The sequence below is a fragment of the Chroicocephalus ridibundus genome, chromosome 6 (genome assembly GCF_963924245.1).
Source record: "Chroicocephalus ridibundus chromosome 6, bChrRid1.1, whole genome shotgun sequence".
Taxonomy (NCBI): domain Eukaryota; kingdom Metazoa; phylum Chordata; class Aves; order Charadriiformes; family Laridae; genus Chroicocephalus; species Chroicocephalus ridibundus.
Genome location: NC_086289.1, coordinates 40,551,111 through 40,573,255, shown reverse-complemented (window position 1 = coordinate 40,573,255; position 22,145 = coordinate 40,551,111). Strand labels below are relative to the sequence as shown.

Here is a 22,145-nt window from a genome sequence, read left to right as displayed (position 1 = left end):
GTCTCTGAGGGTGTGGAGTGCTTCTCTGGGTGGGATGTGCCCAACACTGGAGCCGTCCCATCTGCTTTCCCCATGGGCTCCTTTCTGCTTTCACAGTGCCCCCACCATGTGTGGGAAGAGGTCCAAGTGCTCCTTCTCCCGCCTGGAGGTGATCCTCATCGTTTGCCTGGTGCTGATGATAGCGGTGACCGCGGTGCTCCTCATCCTCCACTTTCTCGTCAAAGAGAACGGCAAGTTGATGTATTTCAGTCCTGCCGTCACACCCCGCATAAGTGTGTGTCCAGCGCAGTAATTTAAATTAAAGGGAGACATACAGAGGGTCACTGGGCCACTGCTGAACCTTCATGATGTTCTCTGCGTGTGGTCCTCTTGCACAGGTGGGGCACTGTGCTGTTGCTGCCCTCTGGGTCAGGAGCATGGTGGTCAAACCCAACACGAGCATCTCTTGGGGAGCAGATACACGGCCTCGGGGCTGGTGGGTGAGACTGGTTGTGGGGATTCAGACATCCTCCCTTCCCTCTCTCTGCCTGGTGGAGAGGGTCCTGAGAGCCCCTCACTCCCAGCACTGCACCAAGGGGCTTCACAACTGTTGCAATCCCATCACAGCCTATTTACGCCTCCAACCCCATCACCAGACATGGGGAGGTGGGTGTTGGGAGCTGCCCAAAGTTAATTCTCAATTCACTTCTAACGTACCCCATGCTTGTCCTCTGGAGAGATAAAATCTTGTGGGGAAAGAAAACATTTTGAAACTTCAGATGTTTCCACATGACAGGAGCCGTTTCCTAGAGCCAGGCTTCTCCCCTGCCCTGGATGGGGCATCACCCGACATGTCAGCAATGGGATGTTCCAGTTTCTAGATTTTGATCTCAAATTGGATGTAGTTCAGGCTTTCCTCATGTTTTTAGGTTTTAACACACCGGAGTTTTGCACAAGCAATTCCTCTCTGTTGTAGCTGTTGGAGGAGGAGGTGGAAGAACGGTAGTTTTGATGGGTAGCCCTGTTCACTCATGCCATTTTAAATGAGATTTACCCTGTGGTCAGTCTGTGGCCAGGATGAGTGTTTCACTTCTCTGTTTTAAGCGACAACCTGGGAAAGGCTGGGAAGACCAAGTGTCCCTTTATCCCGATGCCCTTCCTTGAGCAGCAGTGGCTGGCTGGGGAAGACCGTGAGGACAGATCAAGCACATAGAAATATTTTCCCACAGTGTTATCTCAGCCTCCAGTGATTTGTGGCTCCGGCATTTCCTGAGATGCAGATTTTTATTTTTTTTTTTTTTTTATTGAATAACCCTCAATGCCTTTTCTTCCATGAGTTTGTCCAGGCTTTTCCTCACCGCTTGCCTGGAGATCATTGCCCAGAGCTGCTTTTCCCTTCTTTGAGCTTCTGCTGGCTCTGCTGTGATTTTTTTGGGACTGGGCACCAGTGCTGGACACAGGACATGTTGGAGGCACCAGGGCGAAATATGGATGTGCCCGTCTTTCTTCTCTAGTCCTTTCCCGGTATCTCCTGACATGCCACCCCATTTTTCTCACTGCTGCTGAGCTGAATTTTTATGTAAAAACAGCTCTTAACACCCTTGGATCTGTTTCCTGCACGGCAGTGGTGGGTTTGGAGAGCTTAATGGGTGAAACTAGGTTTGTTTCCCCCTTCCTGTGAATCACGACACATTTTACACAGTCCAGTGGCCCTATCCTGTGAGCCCCCTCTGTAGTTCTTCATGCCTGGTCCACCCTTTACCACCCCCAATGCCTTAACAGCCCCAGCACACTTTGTCCACATTGTCACCCGGCTGGAAAACTAAGCAGACATTATCAGCTGGATCCCCTCGCCCACGGGCCTGCTGGGTCCTCTGGGGATGTCAAGCAGGTTTCAGGCATGCCATTTCTTTAAAAAGGCTGGGTTGCCTCTTCTGTCCCTGATTCTGCTTGCTCGTGTGTCCAATAATCTACTATTTATTCCTATAGATTCCAGCGAAGTAATAGCAAACTACTTACTGGGCGTAGGTCGAGCTGACTGCACAGGACCTGTGGCAGAAATTCCTCTAGTAAGTTGGGGGAATTGAACACAGGGTTTGGCGAAATACTGGTTTTCATCACCTCTGGGTATTTTTTGCATGACTCCCGGTTTAGAGGCTCTGCCTTGCCAAATGGTTGTCATCTTCAAACAGTAGGTGGAATTTCTTTGGGGCTTTGAGCAGCCTGGTCTAGCGGGAGGTGTCCCTGGCGGGGGCGGTTGGAACTAGATGATCTCTAAGGTCCCTTCCAACCCAAACCATTCTGTGATTCTCGCAATCACAGGGCAAGATAGTCGCAGCTCTGGGTGTTCGTATGTTGAATGAGCCCTCTCACCCGCTGGCAAAACTACTTAAAAAAATACGTGCAAAAGAATACATCGCTCAATATTTTGGCTGTGTGGCCTTGATGGAGTTCTTCACTTCCAGATGGGATATGCCAACCCAGACCAGGTGGGTGGTGGGCTTCTCACGCGCCTCTACAGCCGAGCCTTCATTGTGGCAGACCTTGTTGACTCCAGGCGAGTAGTGTTCGTCAGCGCCGACATAGGAATGGTGTCTCAGAGAGTGAGGCTGGAGGTATGTGGCTGGAAATGAACGATTGGCACAGTTTGGGTTGTTGCAGGTATTAGCATTAAGGTTGTAGTTATTTCTAAATAATATCAAGCGTGGCAGCACACTGGCTGTTTGCTTTGTAATCTCCCTGCAGCACAGTCTTGGAGAGACGTGTCTCTCCCGAAGAAGAGCTTTTGATTCCTCAGCAAATGAGGCTGGACTTTGAACATGCTTTTCTTAGCAGAAAAATTATCATGAATACATTTGAATCACTAATAGATTATTGTGATGCCTGTGTAATTCTGGATCTCCAGCACCACAGAGGAGGAAAAGAGGTGCCAGAGAACTAGAGACTCCTTGGATGATCTGGGCTTCACTGCAAGTTGGGCATAGAAGTCTTTACTTACCAGATTTTATTATTTTAAGGCTCCTGCCAAGTCAGTAGCTATAACCTACTTCTTGTGACACCAATATGGGACTATCAGGCAGAAAGAGAAGAGAGAGAAGATGAATGGTTGGGTTTTTTTGCAAGGGCTGATACAGATCTCCATAGCCTTTGGGCATGAAAAAGGTTTTTTTTTAGGACCACCTCCTTCCTCTTAGGTGCTCAAGAAACTGAAGAGCAAGTACGGCAATCTGTACCGACAGGACAACGTCATCCTCAGCGGCACCCACACGCACTCGGGGCCTGGTGGCTACTTCCAGTACACGCTCTTCTGGATCACTAGCAAAGGGCTGATCAGACCGTCCCTCAATGCTATCGTGAATGGCATCGTAAAGGTCGGTGTCATCCAGTCCATTGGCATGAGAGCCCATAAACGCAGAAAAGGTGGGGGGAGATACATTTGTGACTAACAGAGCTCTTGCTGTGATGTTTGTGGTAGCACCTCCGAATGTCTAAGACTTAAAACACACTTGGAGGTGGGTTCATGCTTACCACTGAAATCGTTCAAAAACAGAAGCCTTGAACTCTTTCTTTAGAAAGAGAAACTGTGAGTGTTTTCAAAATATTGTCATAATTTTCTAGCATTTTAAAGTAGTTAAGAAAAAATAGAAAGCCTTCAGATTCCAAGAAAGGGTTGGGGACAGCATGGAGGAAACAGAGAGAGTTTATCCAGATAATCTCACGTATGCCTTACATGCACGGACTAATATTCCCTGCCTTTCTGCTTTTCAGAGTATTGATATAGCGCATCAGAACATGAAGAGAGGAAGGCTTTTTATAAACAGAGGCACTGTAGAAAAACAGTCAGATCAACCGAAGCCCTTTCTCTTATCTTGAGAATCCAGCATCTGAGCGAAGCAGGTAAAAGCTCCTCAGGCAGGGGAGGAACAGAGCCCTGAAGAAAACCCTTCGATTGGGAACATCACCCAGCCGTCTTGCAGCTAGTGTTTCTGGTCATTCATGGGACAGTTGAAAATACGGAGCCAAAGACCATGGCAGAATGACACTGTTGCCTTCCTGGGTGCTTGGGTGCATGCATCCCCAAAATGAGTTGCAAGAGTGGGCTTGAAAGTTGAGGTTGCCCCCTCCAAGCACATGAGGCATTGGTCAAGGATGTGACCTTATGCTTTGTTTAAAAATTCAAAGACAGAAAGTAAAAGAAATCTTTAGTAGATGTTAGCATTTGAGTTAGATGGCGTTAGAGTGCCATCCTTGGTGCATGAATTTGTATCGAGAGAGAGCTCCTGTCTGCATCCTGTGGAGAAGCAGTGCCTGAGGTCAGCGACAACCATAACTCTTTCCTTACTTTCCCAGCTATTTTCAGGTTCTCTTCTGAGGTCTCACGGTGCGCTGGTAGTATCTGCGATAACCTCTTAATTTCCTTGCTCATGGCTCTCCCCTGCATAATCTAGTAGCGAGTTAAGGTGTCTGAGCAATGCAGAGTGTGACCATGGTTCTAGTGCTAATGGGATTTCCCCGCTTCATTTTCATCCAGGTATTCATCCAACACAGATAAAGAAATGGTGATACTGAAGATGGTAGACAGGAACGGAGAGGAGCTAGGACTTATCAGGTACTGACCACCAAAGTGACATGTTTTCCTCCAAATCCTCACAAACCACTGCTCTGTAGCAACTCTGTCTTTCCACACAAGCTCTCCTTCCCAACACTGACCGTTGCCCGTAGAGCATTGCTCCCAGCTACCCACCAAGAGGGTCTCTGAGGGCATAAACCAGGCCAGCGTCCCTCCTCTACTCTGGGACATACAACAGCACCTGGCCCACCTACAGGTGGGCACATCTCCTTGCACAACCCAAAGGCATCTGGGAAAGATGACCATAGCCAGTCTTCCCTTGTAGGGGTGCAGAAAAATCCCCTCTTGGGCTCTCACTGTGTCCCTCCAAGCAGATACTAGCCCCAGCATCTCCAGGACCCTATGGCCTCCTCTCCTCTTGGTTATTTTAACACCCCACATTTCATGGAAAACATGCCATTCCCACAGGCAGCATTTATGATTCCCATCCTATCAAGAGATCTGTGGGGCAGTGTTCAGCCGCATGAAGTTCAGAGCTGAAGGCCAGGCAAATGAAGTAACATGCAGTGACAAAGCCATAATTGTATTTTCCTCATTTAGAAGTCACAAGCAAAAGTCTGATCGCATTAAGAGGAAGAGGTTTTTTTTTTCTTTTTTATAAGAAAGAAAGCGTTCCTTTTTTTTCTTTTTTATGTCGTTGTCTCCTCCTTATTCTTTGAAACAAGAAAATAAAAATTCCTCCAAACCAGAATTTTTTAGACTCAGAAAAAAGTCAGTTCAGGTCTGAAATAGCTCTTGGTGGCCCTGATAATTACAGTGCCAAATTCTTGTGGCCTCAAGACCTGGACTATCACAGCCATGAGCCCTCCTGGTCAGGAAGGGAGAGGATGTGAATAATTCTGCCTTTATTAATCCATCCGTAGGCACAAGCAGTCTACCTTTGTATTCTCCCGGAGAAAATTCCCATAAGTCGATGGCAAATATATAGATTGAACAAGTCAATTGCCAATATCTAGATTGAACAATGCATTTCCTATGCGTGTCTTCTGATTCCTCCTCAGCTGGTTTGCCGTGCACCCGGTCAGCATGAACAACACAAACCACCTTGTGAACAGCGACAACATGGGCTACGCGTCTTACTTGTTCGAACAGGAGAAGAACAAGGGGATGCTTCCTGGAGAGGTGGGAGTCTTTTCAGACTGCTGAAAATAACGGGGAAAAAAGAGCTGCAACAGGGAGGGGATGGTTGGTGCTTTCTATGGGCCGAAGTGGGTTCTTTCAAACAGTGAAATGGGACAGCCGGATAAAAGATGAATGCTTTGATTTAGTTACTTTCTTCGTCTAGAGAAGAGGCGTTGCAAGGTGTACTCTTTACTTTCCAATCTAGTAATCAGTGGTATTTATTTAGACTTTAGGAATAAACCAAATTTATCCTGATTTGACTATTGGAAATACTAGCAAGACCCGTGTGGGACGCTTGATCCAAAGGGATCAATATATTGTGTCTGTGGTGTGGCATATGGTCTGTGGTCGGCCCCACTTCCTTCTTATGGCTTCCAGCTGGTTCTGCCTTCTCATTTTCATTTATCCAGAAGATTTACCATCCTCAGAGTACAAACACAGCTCCTTCAAAAAGCATTATTTCCCCTGAAATGTAAATATGGACGTGAACCCATCTCACAGACACTTTGAGTCATGAGTTGATTAAGAGGCTGTCCTGCATGTATCTCCGGCACGGACCTCAAAACGGTTGCCCAATTCCTATTTAAATACTCCAGGCAGAGGAACATGTGCAGGTCATACCAAACATGGAAACTAGAGGAAGTCTACCCAATTCCTGCTTGCAAATGTTTCTTTTTATAGTGGATTATCTAAAAGCTTTAAACAAGACTAGTGCATACTTATGGGTGCAGCAAGTTGACATGCACGCGAAGCTATGAAGTGTTTGCAGGATTCGACATGTAGGTGTATGGCCTGCCAGGCACAATGTGTCTAACAGTCTTAGAAGAAAATGGCTTAAGAGCTGATAATACGGCAAAATATCTGGTGTTGACACATCCCATCTCTAAAAGAAGGGGAAAAAATGAGAGTATCTACGAGAGCTGAATTCAGCTGACACTCAGCGTGTAACCAGCCTTGGTTCTAACAAGTACTGCTTGATATTAACTCCTACAGTCAGATCCAGCAGCTCTCACCCTGTAAATCAGTCATGGTGAAAGCCTGGCAGAAAAGAAAAAAAAAAAATCCTGTGCAAGGTGCTGCAATGATCCATGAGCATCTGATCAGTAACAGGAGAAACTGGGGACATGGAGGGAAGAGCTGCCACTAAGGTGGGAGACGTAGATGAGGAAATGCTGTCTGGATACCAAAGAGTTGTGAAGGTCCCCCTGAAATGGCAGTTTGCATCCCGTGCGTCCTGTTCTCCCTTGCTCTTCCTGTTCCTAACCCTTGGGACACTCCTAAATCCCCATTCCAGTCCTCCCAGTCACTTCAGATATGTTTACCGGCATCGCGTGCTCATCAATGGGCCGTAACGCCAGCCTGGACTGCAGGGAAAGCTGCGGGTGATGTTTGCAATCACCGCAGGGCACTGAAATCCATCTGACCGCGTCTGGTTTTGGCAGGGCTCTTTCGTTGCTGCCTTTGCCTCCTCCAACTTGGGAGATGTGTCACCCAACACCAAAGGCCCGATCTGCGTAAACACGGGGGAGTCGTGCAACAACCCACAGAGCACCTGTCCCGTGGGGGGGGTAAGTATTTTGTACTTGGCCTACATTAACTTCTGACGAGGAGAAAACCTGGGGTGGAGCAGCAACCTGGACACCTCTTTCAGGAACTTACCGCATCTTGGCCTCACGCACCCTGTTTTCTGATCATTCAGCACAAACTTAAATTTATCTTACTGCAAAGGGAAGGCGGCGCCCAAATTCGAAACGGCTGGCAAGAAGCAATTAGTTCCCACAGTATGGCGATCCCTTGTGAACTCGTCCCCTTTGCAGTGCCACATGTTCTCCTTAATTAACTGATCACCATCACTATAAACAAATTTCTTAACAGGCGACGATGTGCATGGCCATGGGTCCTGGCAGTGACATGTTTGACAGTACAAGAATTATAGGGCAAAATATCTACTTGAAAGCAAAGGTAAGTGATATTTTGCTTTATGACTGTGTGTGAATGCTGTTATTATATGCTTAAGAAGAAGTTTCCTGCTAATTCAGAAAGCACACACTTCTATTCAGATACATCATTGCAGGCACTGCAATTTGAAAATGTTGGTTTGGGCTTTTAACCTCAATATTCCTTATCGGTATATAATGTGGATGTTGCCCCTTATAATCTCCCCCTCCCTCCCACGCACACATCTCAGAGGTGTCACGATGGGAAAAATCGCTGGTGTTGAAGACTCTCAGAAGAGCTCAGAGGCACCACCGCTTGTTGGCCAACTTTGGCATCAGACTCCCAAACAAACGCAAATGTGAGTTAAAACGTGTCAGCTTAAACACCCATGTAAAATTCTCCTTTCACCCTGCTTGACTTCGCATTTACTCTGCTGGTGTCCTCCACCCAATGGACTCCCTTACGTCGCCTGTGCCCTTGGGCTCAAAAGTCACCTGAATTTACCGGTTCCCCTTCTGTGGCTTCATGTAAAGTGAGAGCAGTCAGTAAGAGGACATTTCTTGGCGCTGTTTCAGGGATGGCAGCCTGTAGGAACTGGAACGGGGCCAGCAGAAGGCTTGATGGTGGCGGTTTCCTTTTAATCGCCATTTCACATGCTCGCCCTGAAGTCACTCCAGGCTGATCGTGACTTGCAAGTGACAGATTGCCCCACTCAGAGTGGCCTGGCATGTGCATCAGATGGCGAGGGAAAACACCGCTTTGTTTTTAACTCTGCAGGCTCAGGTGTCAACAGAATGAAGAAATAATTAACGTAGCTGAAATTCAGAAGAGCTGGCTTCCCGATTTCTTCTTCCTCAAGGATTTCCACTTTCTGTGCCCCTTAGGAGCTGTACGAAAAAGCTTCCCAGGAGGTCAAAGGACCCCTCAGCTCAGCTCACCAGTGGGTGAACATGAGTGATGTCTCGGTGGAGCTCAATGCCACACACACGGTAAGAGCGAGAGCTCTCGGGATGCAGGTATAAGGAAGGAACAAAGGTTATATTCTCACAGCACGACTTGGCACGCTGAGGGGAACTGGTATTAAAATATCTCTTTTTCGTTTTTTGGTTTGTTTTTTTTTTTTTTTGCCTTCCAATTAAGGTTAAAACTTGTAAACCAGCCTTAGGATACAGCTTTGCCGCCGGGACTATTGATGGAGTGGGAGCTTTCAACTTCACACAAGGTAATTTAGGCAGCAGATGCCAATATGGCTTCGTACAAATGGAGGGGACATGGGGCATCCCCCAAATAGATTCAGAACCTCAGAGTCATTTAAGAACATCAACGGCTGGTTGAACCACAGTCTCCAAAGGGCCATTGTTTAGGAAGGTGCGATCTTACAGCCCTCTCGCAAGTTTCTCTGTGTTCATCAGAAAGCTTCTGGAGAAAGCTAAGACCGCGCTCTGAAGGAAGGATAGCACTGGATGGGGAGTGGGGAGAAGAAAGAGCTGGATCTGGGGCAATCTTTCTCATTCGTTCTCGTTACTCGAAGGCTGCCAAGATGGAGCTCAGCTGGGCTAAAGCTTGGCTTTTCAAACCACCCCAGAAAAGGGAGATAGTCAGAATCCACTGAGAAATATCCTATCCCACTCCACATAAGCAGGGAGGGGCAAATAAATGGGTTTGCCGTCCCATAGCTGCTGGGGCAGCTGAAGGAACAACATTTAAAAGATGTCTCTCCCTCAAGGCTCAGTAGAAGGGGACCCATTTTGGGATGGAATCCGGGACCAGCTGCTGGGAGAGCCATCCAATGAAACGAAGGCCTGCCACAAACCCAAGCCAATCCTCTTTAGCACTGGAGAGGTAAGGATACACCTGTGTGTGCCCTGGGAAGTGCAGAGATTGCTCATCTGGAATAGGTTTTGGTAGGGTGCTACAGACAATGTCTGTGCCGGCCCATATGTTGAAGACCAAGGAGAGAGAGAGAGTTGCATGGGCTTTGAAGGCCTGAAAATAGAAATCAAGAATAAGTGTTGTCATTAGTTTGCATCAGAATGAGAGAGGTGTAAGTTTTCTTCTTGGAGAGCAACCTTTCCATACATCCCAGGAGGAGGGACCAGACCTGCTGCTCTCATTAGGGTCAAAAAACCCAACTGAATATCCATCCTGGCCTAACTCTCTGCCTGTGAAACAGCCCTGAGCAGGATGCGCAGGCAAAATGCATGAGGTCAGGGAAAACTAACAGTGCGTGGAAGTCAGCATCGACTCCTGGCAGTCTCTGGCTTCAGGACATCCTCTGCTGGTGCTCAGATCTTAATAGCTCTGTATGGATTTTTCTTCCATCCTACCACTGGTTTCCTACCTTAATCCATAAGAGGACCTTTCTTTTTGTCATGTGATGGACTGGTCCATGCAAAATGAACTAACTCATCACGGTACATTTTGGAAACTCTGGGGACTGTATCAACTTACCCACCTTCTCAGTGCTGTCTTCAAAGGTTTCTGCTGGGCTTTGACTTCCTCTGGAAATGTCCCATTGACATCTCTGCTTTTCTGTCATGTTTACGCAAGCATCTGGTAGTTCTGTGAGCTGTAACACTGACTGATGCCAGACTTAGTAATCCAGAGGTAGAATCAAACCAGGCTCAGGCTGGAGGTTCCCTGGGGTGGGGATCTCCTGCACCACCCCCCTCTCAGCAGGACCAAAACTTGCAGCTACAGCAGGTTGCTCAGGGCCATGTCCAGAAGAATCGGGGCAGTCAGCAAGAATGGAGATCCCCCGCTGCTTGGGTCCCCATCCCAGGGATGTCCCACTCACACAGGGAAGGGATATTTCTTAGGGCCAGCCTCTGCAGAGCTGCTGTCCCACGCTAGGGGCTGCTCTGTCCTGGGCAGGACTTGGTGTTTGTTCTTATTAAACTTTCCAAAAATCCTACTTAGAACTTTAAAAGAAAATTGATGCCCTGTTTTTCACCTGCTGTTCCCTTGGCGTTAAGGCCAACACACTGTATTGGAGCAGAATCATGCGCAAGGTCCTTCAGAGCACTTAGAGGGATGCCATCTGGAGGAGGCAACTCATTGTTATTCCTTTTATCAGTCTCTTTAAAAGCTTTCCTGGTGTCACTTTGTGTTCAATCAGCTCCTTACCTCATCTCTCATAAAAAGAGGTCCCAACACAGAGCGTCGTCCTACCCCACCTCCTCCGTCCAGGATGGTGCTACTGACAGTAAATTACAATTTATTCTTACCACTTTGTCACCTTCTGAGCATCCTTTTATGGATGCTCTGGCAGAACTCCTGCTTCTGACGTGCTTTACAAGGTTTTGTCATTCATGTTTTCCCCCCAGCAAATTGCTCCTTAAAAATCTTTTTGACTTGGAGTGGGATTTTGCATCTCATTTGGTGGAGCCATGCCACCCTCGAGTTCTTGTTGATCTTAATTTCCTTTTAACAGGCTTCTTGATTTTTACCTATATTTTTTTTTTTTTTGGAGATGAAGTGCTGCTGTAGTGTGCGTTTTGGCTGCTGCAATGCTGCTGAGTCTGAGTACGGTGTGGTCCCTGCTAAGGGGCAGTTTGAAGTCAGGGCTATGGTCAAGGGCTCCCTGAGCATCACCCTCAGGGTGACTTAGAAACTCTCCCTCTGCATCACAACTGACGGTGCACGTGCTCAGCTAACGAAGGGCTAACTCGCATTTCCCATCGCCGCGGGGCTCTCTGATCTCATGCATTCACTTTTGCTCTCCTGGTCAGATGATCAACCCTATTGATCCTAACACTATCCTTTCCCCATGCAGGTGAGGGGTTTCTAGGTGCTACCCTGACCTTATTTACCCACTTTGATTTAAGCTACCCCTCTGGGAACACCTTTTTTGTTGCCTTACCTGTCTGTTATGGTCAGACAACTTGCTGCACATGAGGAGGAAAAACACTTTCCCATGTGCCTGTCTACAAAGTAAATTTATTTGCCTGATTTATGACTGTAGGAAGGAAAACACTTCAGCTACCTTTTTTTTGATACTGTCCTGAAATAGTCATATCAGCTTTCTTTTCACCCCAGATGACTCGGCCTCACCCATGGCACCCTGACATCGTGGATGTTCAGATTGCTGCCATCGGATCACTGGCAATTGTTGCTGTGCCTGGAGAATTCACGTGTGTATTTCTTTGCTCTTGTTCTATGTATTTCAGCTTGCAGCATTCAAACTACCTGTGACGCTTCTGCATACAGGTAGAAAGGGGATGTAGGCTAAAAAATTGTCCCCGGTATATGATAGGTGTGTGGGCACTACACATATCTCCACTACATGTACTTTCTTGTATACTGTCTCTGCTGCTTACCTGGGGTCTCCCATTTTCTTCTCCCTTCTGTAAACTAGCCGTGCGAATGAGATGCAAACAAGCTTCCTGAATAATTTTAACCCTTCATTGCAAAATGCAGTTTCAATGAAATGAAAGGAACTTGTTAACTTTGATTTATTTTTTTTTCATTCCACAAACACCATAATGATGAGTTGCACTGACTCTCAATGGTATGATGGTGAAAATCTGAATAGGATGATTTATTGACAGCACTTTTTTTTTTTTTTTTTCTATGCCACCCCGCCCAGGGGTGCCTCCAGGCTCACCCTGGCTGTGATGCCGTATGTGAAATGCTTAGAGGTGTTTTGATTGAGCCCATCGCAGGGGAGCCTTAAAGGATGCTGAGCAGCGCTGCAAGTGCTACGTGAATTTCTGGTGGGGTGCTGCATGTTCAACCAGAGATTCATAGAATCACAGAATGGTAGGGGTTGGAAGGGTCCTCTGGAGATCATCCCGTCCAACCCCCTGCCAGAGCAGGGTCACCCAGAGCAGGTGGCACAGGAACGCATTCAGGCAGGTTTGGAATGTCTCCAGAGACGGAGACTCCACCACCTCTCTGGGCAGCCTGTGCCAGGGCTCTGCCACCCTCACAGGAAAGAAGTTCCTCCTCCTGTTTAGGCAGAACTTCCTGTGCTCGAGTTTGTGCCCATTACCTCTTGTCCTGTCCCCGGGCACCACTGAAAAGAGCCTGGCCCCATAGCTGCCTGCATTTCTGGAGACTGACCTTGCTCCCTTAATTCCCCTAGGACCATGTCTGGACGCAGGCTACGGGAAGCTGTTAAAAGAGTAAGTTCCTGAGGAAGAGGTTTCTCCAGAGCGCAGGGTATCTGGAATTTCACTTTTCTTGATTATTCTGGTTTTCCCTTTGTCTCCTCCCAGCTGGGATCATGGGTCTCATGCACCACAGATGTTTCCTTCTTACAATTGTTTCAGACACATTTTGCATGCCCTTACTGACATGCAGGAGAAATGAAGACCCTCCCCAAATCGATTGAGTTTCAATCCATTAAGCCAACACGAGCTAATTCAACTGGGATCCAGGCATAACTGATGCTAGCAGGAGTTTTGTCTGTAGGATGGAGGGTTTTAGCTCCTTAATCCCTACCGGCATTTTGCAACATGAGAAAAACTGGAAAAAAAACCCTGGCAAATGTATTTTTTCCTTTTTCCTGATTGATACATCCTATTCTCAGCTGCAGCCTAAATACCATCTTAATCTCAGATGCTGTCTCCACAACTCACTGAGCCTGTCTCGCATAGCTCTATCACCAATTTTTGGGGGAGTATACAGCCATCATCTTCAAAAAAAAAACCCTAAATTTATTAAATCTACTGGAGTATGAAGTCATTTCTCCTCTTGTTTTTGGAAAGTGAATATGAGACATTAATAAAAGCAAATTACACTTGTAGGGTTGCATTCCTGAACAACAAGCCCCCTCCCCACCATAATTTTGTATTCTGTCCTGGTTAATAATAATAATTACAACAACAACAGCAGCAGTAACCACCACCACCACCAATAATAACAACAACAATATAATTGTGCATTAAGCAACTGTTACAAGACTAGTGATTTATTTCCTTTCTTAGGAATTTGATTCTCACGGTGCAGCACGAATGGATGTCGTAATTGCAGGTCTGTGCAATGTCTACACCCATTACATTACCACCTATGAAGAATACCAGGTAAGTGTTAAAACTGCAGATTGAAGATGGCTAACTGAGCTCAGCTTTTGGTGATATAGGATGATAATTCATGTGAAATTATGTATGTTTAGAGCACTTTTCCTTTGCCACAAAAAAAAAAAAGCTGAAGAATATGTGGCACAAATCATGAGACCTCCTTGTTTATTCTGGCACCGGTGGCATGGTCAATGTGGTTTCCTGACCATAGCTCCACCATACTCCTCATCCATAGAATACATATGGATGCTTTAATGTGGAAATGGTCAGATGTACTGAAGGGGGAGCTCCTGTGAGTTCAGGTTGTTTTAACAATCTCCTGATGACTTGGATGAATTAGAAATTATCTTTATAAGGTGGCAAAATTGCCAGAAGGAAAATTTGGAGATGTAGTGTCGTAAAGTTGCTGTGGAAAAATCACAATATATCATGCAAGACCCAGTTTTAAGAGTCCCCACAAGGCATTGTAGATGCTGTGCTTTGAGGAAGATGTGGACCATTGGATGGACTCCTTGATTTTGGAAACCCTAAACTTGAGAGGGAAGGTTGGAAGAACTGGGGTTGTCCAACCCAATGCGTTGGAGAGGAGACATCCTATATCATTAGCCCCTAAAAGAGTAAAAGAGCTATGGTAATCGGAAGTGACAACTGGACCTCCCTGTTTGCGATGGATTGAAGAATGAAGAGTAACCTGAGATTGCAGCAGAAATACTTAGGCAAGCTGTTGGGCTGCCTCCCTAGTAGTAAGGGAGTAAATAAACCCCCGCAGGAATAGTGCTTATCTTGGAGCAGTAGGATGAGCTGTATAAGCTGCTCCAGAGTCATTCAGCCCCTTCTTTTCCAAATTTGTCCTTTTCTAGGCTCAACGATATGAGGCTGCATCGACTATTTATGGACCGCACACCCTTTCTGCTTATATTCAACTGTACAGAGGACTTGCAAAGGCTATTGCTACGGTAATCAAAATTTTCTATATGCCACGTGCTGCTAGAGATATTTAAGTCCTGTAAATGGTGATGGCTATATTTGTTCTTCAGTGACGCTGCATGATTGCTGCTCTCTCTTTTCTCATAAGACACCTTTTTGAGAAATTCTCATGTGGTATGAAAATAATTCCTGTAATGGGGGTCTCATACCACTTGAGAAATTCTGGGGGGTTTTGTGGTTCAAAGTTTAGGAAATAGGTACCTCCAACCTTCCAGCATGGCCTGAAGTTGCTGCTTTTCTACCAAGAGGAATAAAAGTCCGCTACATTTCTGCCGTACATGGCAATGTTCGTTACCATTGTATCTGTGGGCCACATGAATGGGCAGGACCAGTGGGCGGACGCTGCCTCCTGAAGTCATGGGATGTTCTAGCAGTTGGGTTGGGGGGACCTCGACAACAGCGGGTGTCCTGCAGGGATTGCTTCTGCATGCAGAGCCCAGATGAAGATCCTCTTGTTTGTTTTTACGCTCGCTTTATTGCCCTAGTTCTTAAAAATTTATCTAAACAATGGACTTTATGGATAAAGAGCCACGGCAGTGATACGATTCATCAGGGAGATACTGGTCATCTATATGTACGTATGATGAGCACACCTTCCCTCTCCCAGGATACAGTTCAGGATTTGCCACATGGTCCAGAGCCCCCACTTTTCAACGTGGGTAACTTGACTTTGGTGCCTGCTCTCACTGCCGATCGCACACCAGCGAACAAGACGTTTGGGGACGTGCTACAAGAAGTGAGACAACAGTATCAAGCGGTGAGAGCTTCAAGTATTTGCCAAAACCTGTTTAGGAAATCGTCTTTAAATTCTTATCCCCCATCCGAAAAAGCCTGTGTTTTTTAAAGGGTCGTGATGCTCTCAGACCAAAAAGGTCTCGTTGCTCTTAGTGGGCATGGTTGAAAAGGCAGAGATAGAGCGTTTTCACGTCAGTGTCATTGTACTGAAAGTGATTAAAATGGGTGAATGAAGGGGAAAACAAAAGCCTTTTATTCAACATGAAGAAGATTTCTCCTTCTGCTTCGACATAAAATAACAGTTGATGATTAAATAGGCAAATTTTGTACAGTGATTTCTTTGCAAGCAGAAATCAGGCCACCTTTGATGCCTCTGGCATGGAATATGAATGAAATAAAAATGTCAGAAAGGGTTCCGTTTTCAGTGCTCAAAATTTAGATAAGGTGTTCAGATCAAGGACTTTAATCTCATTGCTGTCTCCAGCAGTAAGGTAGGAAGGAAGCAGGGAGGCATTCTTAAAAATCTCACCTGTTTCCCTCCCTCTTTTACACAGAAATCTTACGCGCTATGCTGGAGTTTATCCAGCAAGCAGGGCAAGTGGAATGGCAAAGCACAGAATACCAGTTCACAGTATAAATTGTCCACTGCTGTTGCAACAAACAATTTAAAACAAAACCAAAAAACCAACCAAGCTACTAAAAAACTCCTATGGCATCTTCAAAAGATGTTCTTAATGTGCAATATGCTGCTCAGTCTTTAATATAAATCTCAATTTCCCTGCAGAGAGAAGTTGCTGAAGTAACTTTTGTGGGCGCAAACCCCAGGAGCTCCGCAGAGAATGCGGTAAATATAACGCAGCGATGCTGCAATTGGGGACATTCAGGATTAGTGAATATTTAGTTACTGCCTCTGCTGGATGCATTTTAATCTTTGACATTCGGGTTTCGGGAGTAAGACGGCGTGCTTCCAGTGCTCTTTTTTCTTTGCTGGGAGTTCAGAAGAAGATCATTTCCCCCTTCAGCGCGCGCTTTGGGAATTCACACTACCAGAAAGCTTTTGGGGCAAAATCCTTAATCTGGTCAGACATAGCCCATTCCTGATCTCTTCATACTATTGAAGTCAGAGGCACCCATGTCATGCATTAGGCCAGACACTCTTTCTCGGTCGGTATCCTGTGCCATCCAGTCCTAGCAAGCATGGTCTCTAGTCTCCATCCTGTCAGCCCGGTGCATTATTTTAATAGAACAAAGAAAATTAGGAAAGTACTTAATTTGTCCCATCACTCATCTTGCATAGACGTTGACAGCAAATACCTCACTTATCCATTCTCTTTTTAATGATCAAGTTCTTTACTCATTCTCTGCGTCATTTATTATCTTAAATTTGTGCTTTGTCAGTTAAATATATAAGCATTTTTGCTGGTAATTACCGCATTTGCCAGTAAAGCATGCAGAACCATAATCCCTTCTCCAGTTTAAAGTGACACAGAAAAGTAGGGATGTGGCTGACCCTTCAGCCTCTGGCTCACTCTGTTATTTTTATTCCAGACTGAACACAACTTCCTGACGGTGGAGAGATACACCAGAACTTCAGACAGCTGGCACGTGGTACGGAACGATGCCTCCTGGGACACCAGGTGGGTGTCGTGACCAGATTTCACTGTTCCACAGAATCCATGGAGTGATTTGAGTTTAGCCTGCAGGGCTTCATTTCAGAGCACCCAGACATAGGTCTTGTCCCTGCTGATGATGCTCTCTGGGGATGGGTCAGTTCATATTTGGGTGGTTAAATTGTCAAGACCACAATGATTGTTCTTCCCCTTGGGTCTAACTTCTGCAATGAAGGTTTGGGAAAGGTAGAAGGAACAGCTGAAAGTTCATGGTCTAAGTTGTTCACAGCGTACATCCATCCCTCTGCCATACCGTGCTGGTGATAGGATACCAAATAGAAAACACAGGAATTTCACCACAGTAGGGTTTTCATAGGGAAAAACTGGCCAGTTTTGCTGTGCATCACAAAGTAGAAACAGTCAACGATTTTAAAAAGGTTTGTAAGAATGCAAATTTAAGATGAGAGATGTCAGTCTTAAGGAAAAATATCCACCAAGCAGCAAAGCTGGTGTCACCTTTCAGAGCTACACTGGAAGTCAGAACATGAAATAGGAATACCAAAGGCATCTTTTGTCACACCATTTGATTTCAAGTTACTCCCCTGTTTGAATAAAACCAGACATTTTCCCACTTGACTTTGCAACCTACCTGTCACAAAGCAGACGCCAAAAAATGTCCCTCTTGGGATCTTCTGACCTTGCAACATCCCAGTGCAAAAACAAGGTCATGGAGGCAACGTTCTTGACAGCTTGGCTTCATGAGGAAAGTCCTCCTCTGGATTTAGGATGAGCATTTGATAGGGCACCATTCTCTTTGCCCAAGTGTGACCAGCTGCTCTCTAAACCTAACCGGGCAGCCAGGACTCCGGCTGTCCCAGTGCAGGAGATGCTGGGGACCTCCACTTGGAGATCTGCATTTCTAAGTGCTTGCCCTCTGTTTAACACTTGCACTGTGTTACCATGTCACTCTCATTGATGTCACCCTCTCCAGTCAAGTTCCCTGCTGGAGTAAGGGAAATGATAGCCTTTTATCACCCATATATGTAGCCTTGCCTTCTTCCCTCCTATTCCAAAAACCCAACAGATTTCCCAAAATCTTAGAACAGAACACTGAAAATGTTTAATAACACATCACTTCAGAAGATTAAAAAAAATATGAAAGTGCAAAACTGGAAGAATATGCTGCCATGATGTTGGAAAGATGGGAATCTAGACACCTTATTTTCCTTCCTGAGAAAGGACAGACTCTGGACATCTGAAGGATGCTTAGGTACTTCTGCTGATAAGGAAGAGGAGCTGTTTGGCCTTTTCCTGCCTGAAGGGGCTGCCCAGAAGGCAAACCAGTGCAGACAGTAATGTCTCCCTTCCTGTTGCCCCAGGAAAATACCAAACACCGCAAGAAAGGGGAAATGGCTCTGTTAAGATGACAATGAGTCACTTTTTACAATGTCAGTGTGTTAACCTTGAAATGTCAGTAATTAAGGCGATGAGGACAAGGAGAATCAAAAATTGTTACTGGGTGTTAGTGGAGTCAGACTGTGTTCTTTTAGGAGACGAGAAACTAACGTTCGATGCCATTGAATGTGCTGACATTGCAATAGGAGAGTAGCACAAGAGAACGCAATTATTTGTTAGCTTAGTGTTGCAAAGTGTTAAATAGATTATAGCTGCATTTGTAAAAATGCTTGTTTTCAGCGATCAAAAGATACGGAGGTTTACTTAAAGGAGGGGCAGATTTCAGGGAAAAAGATAGCTGTTATCTGCCCTTTGTCCTGCGCTTGCTGCTGCAGCAGGGACAAGCCCAGTGCAGACTTGCCCTTGCGCTGCATGCTGTCCTGGTGTTTGCAGTGCAGAAGTGTTTGGCCCCACCCTGCATCTGCCATGGGGGCAATAACTGCTTTCTTGGGGCTTTTTAGGAGGAGGGGGCTGAGTTAGAGACGGGAATTTGCCTGGCTCTGCCTTTAGCAAATAGCCAGCAGAGGTAAGACATGGTTAAATCCTTATGAGCTCAACTGTGAGAAGCCCCTTCCCAGGCGGGATCTGAGTTATGTTCCAGTTCCCGAGTCTCAGAGCAGCGGTCCTGTTCCACCGAGCCTGGAGGGCAGGATGGGGAGGAGGCCAGATGGTGGGATAGATCCGTCACAGCAGCGTTTTTAGGTCACTGCATTACAGCAAGGCTCAGGCTGCAGGTCTCCGGTCCAACCCAGCTCCCAACAGGGCCAACATCACAGCTACAGCAGGTGGCTTGGGGCCATGTCGAGGGGAGTCAGGGTGGTCCCCAAGGATGGAGATCCCCCACCACTTCAGGCCCTGTCTTTTCACCTCACTGTCTTCTCCCAAGACATTATTATCTTTGTCCCAAGACAAACCAGCACAATCCACAGCCAAAACCTTGGAACAAGAGCAACCAGGTGGATACATGGGCCCTGGGCCAGCCTGTTTACCAAACCAAATTTCCCACATCATTCACCTTTTTCACCCAGTCATGTCTGTAAATATTTATTTCAATCTTCTCAGTAAGACTGGTATGGGCGAAACCTTTTATTACCATTGCCAATGAATCAACATATTTTGTTCATCTGCTTCCTTTAGTTAAAGCCCTGAAATGGGGGTGCTATCTCAGTAGGACTTGGTAACTCTCGTGTCTAGCCCGGATACAATTAGGAGGTTATCCAGTAGTGCTCTTCATTGGCAGCATCAAAAGAAGAGCAGGTTATCCTTCTTCAGCTCCCCGAGAAGTTGTCCATCACAACCGGCTGAAAAATCCCTCGCCTCCAGACGATGCGTGGCTTCCTGTAGAGTTTTGAGGTTGAGCAGAAGTGGTTTTGCACAGGGAGACTGCAGGTGAAAACGGGAGTGTGATGTGGAAATGGGTGCAAGGAGCCCTGAGCTCGACTGGGATAAGTTTTGCTTGCGACCTTCAATAAATACTCATCCTCTTGGTTCAGACTTCCCCCTGAGCAGGAAAGTCTAAGCCGATGGATATTGCTCACGGAGGTCATGTTGTATAGGGTTATGATATGGAGTTGGGAACTTAAGAACACATTGTAGAAATATTCTTCACCTGCAAAAAGGACCACTGACTTGTTTTTCCACACTTCCAGATATTTTTCAGCCCTGAACGGTTTTGCTTGTCTTGTTGGTTGCTGCTCTGATAGCCTAAATATATGAGGAAAGGTTAAAAGAAGCTCTTAAAATATAGTTAACTGGAGTGGGTTTGTCTTATTCCACTAAGTGAGTTCTTGGGATAGTATAACAAATGAAAAGTGGATTTTCTTGCTGACTGCCCTTTCTGGTTTGTCTACTAGGTTTTATTGGACCAAAGGGTTATTTGGTCGGAGCAATGTGACTATTGAATGGCACATCCCTCCCGGCACAGAGCCAGGCATCTACAGGATACGGTACCTTGGGCACTACAAGAAAAAACTGTCCATCACTCACTCGGTCTCTATTCCATTTGAAGGCACATCTTCAGCATTTGAAATCACAACTCTGTAGGTGATCTCGTTCATTAATGGAATTGTTTCCTAGGAGCAGTAGGTTTGTTATCTGCGATGTTCACAAAGCATGCCTAGGAGTTTTTTTTGCCATCCCTCGAGCGCCGCTGGTCATCCTTTGCTGTGCAAAGCTTGACTTCCTGCGAAGTTTTGACTATTACCAGCAATTCGGTCTCACTAGTCCAATATATTCTCATTCAAGCGGTTCCCGTCCTGGCCAGATTTTGCTGCAGATGATTTTTATTGTAATAAAAGATGTAACTGTTTTTATTTAGTCATTAAACAAGTGCTTATAGATTATGAAGAGGCTCTCTTGGAGAGAATTAGTGCATATTGGGAGATAATCCAGACCATAAAATAGTCCATAAAATTGAGTCCAGTCCATAAAACTGGAAAGAGCTGCTGAGTTCACAACGCATCACAAGAGAAGACTCATCAATCATGCTTGAAGTGCAAAGCTGACCTCTTAGGTAAAGGGAGAAATAGGATAGATACCCATCAGAAAGGTTTGAATGATATTTCATTTAATCATTCTGATTTAGGACATTTGGAGGATTCATTCTCTGAGTTAAAAGCTACCATAGACTACGGGTCGTGGGTGGGCAGCGGTGTCAGATGAAGTGAATTGCACATAACTCTCTTTAAATCGGTGGTCTCGGTTTCACAAGTACCTGATAAAAATGGCTGTATAGGGTCCTACCTCAGAGGTCTCAAGTAAAGAAAGGAAAGCCAATCACTCGCAAAATAAAATATTGAAGCGGTTGGCAGTTTTTGCTTTCTAGACCGTGTTATTCTCTTTCACAATTGTCACTTCTGAACTGACCAGTGTGCCACGTGGGCTCAGTGCTGCCCACCACGTGTGGGTTTGTGTTATTCCAAGAGGATGCCGGGCAAGTTTTTGGAAGAGAAAGCTCTGAAAGCTCTCAAATAATTACAAGTGGCCCAAGAAACTACAGATGGACTGTAGACCACTGAGTCCCTGGAAGGACTACACGTTTGCTCTGATTTTATGACCTGAAGACATGACGCATCTGTGGCGTGCTTCCAGAGGCAGGATGCTGCGAGAGAGAGACCTTGGGGCTGACTTTGTCCACTCTTGTCCTTGTGTTAAGCTCCTGCTCAGCCCTCCGACCACAATAAAGGGCAGCAGATGGCATTTTAACTTCTAAATATCACTTTAGGTCACATCAAAAAGGTAAAAAGTAAGGATGCTTACATGTGCCACAGGTTGTTTCAATACGAGGGTGTCATTGGGAGCGCTGGGGTTACACCAGGGGCCTTATGCAAGATGGGGACTTCAGGAGGGACCTGTTGGTGAGGGAGAACCCGCAGCTCCTAGCAAAAGGTGAGTGATGTCCAACCAGAGCAGGGTTGGATTTCATCACAAAAAGTTTGTACTTCAGGTACTGCAGGTGGAAATCAGTAAGAATTGAACTTAAGAATTGAACTTAAGAATTGAAGCTGTGGGTGAGGCAGCTCTGAAGAGACCTCAGGCTGTTCTGTTTTAACATCAAGAAGGACACAAGGTGAGCAGGTTCTGGCTGGATGAAGGGCTGCCCAGAGCTGATGGCCAAAGCCTGAATGACCTATGGGTAGGTGACCAGAAGGGCTCGTAGTCCCTTTC

At 46.0% G+C, this 22,145-nt stretch overlaps 1 protein-coding gene across 1 annotated transcript in view; it reads left to right on the top strand.

Moving 5' to 3' along the window:
• LOC134517274 (putative neutral ceramidase C) overlaps positions 1-20,726 on the top strand; it is a 29,642-nt gene extending 8,916 nt beyond the window's left edge. The window contains 21 exon segments of the mRNA XM_063338613.1: positions 97-230; positions 1,969-2,048; positions 2,445-2,594; positions 3,174-3,350; positions 3,748-3,813; positions 3,815-3,876; positions 4,511-4,588; positions 5,611-5,731; positions 7,174-7,299; positions 7,607-7,693; positions 8,554-8,658; positions 8,810-8,891; positions 9,396-9,511; positions 11,708-11,802; positions 12,756-12,795; positions 13,600-13,695; positions 14,553-14,648; positions 15,287-15,436; positions 16,199-16,258; positions 16,963-17,051; positions 20,333-20,726. Coding sequence (XP_063194683.1) covers positions 107-230; positions 1,969-2,048; positions 2,445-2,594; positions 3,174-3,350; positions 3,748-3,813; positions 3,815-3,876; positions 4,511-4,588; positions 5,611-5,731; positions 7,174-7,299; positions 7,607-7,693; positions 8,554-8,658; positions 8,810-8,891; positions 9,396-9,511; positions 11,708-11,802; positions 12,756-12,795; positions 13,600-13,695; positions 14,553-14,648; positions 15,287-15,436; positions 16,199-16,258; positions 16,963-17,051; positions 20,333-20,522 — 2,190 coding nt within the window. The 5' untranslated portion in view covers positions 97-106 and the 3' untranslated portion in view covers positions 20,523-20,726.
• The last annotated feature ends 1,419 nt before the right edge of the window (positions 20,727-22,145 follow it).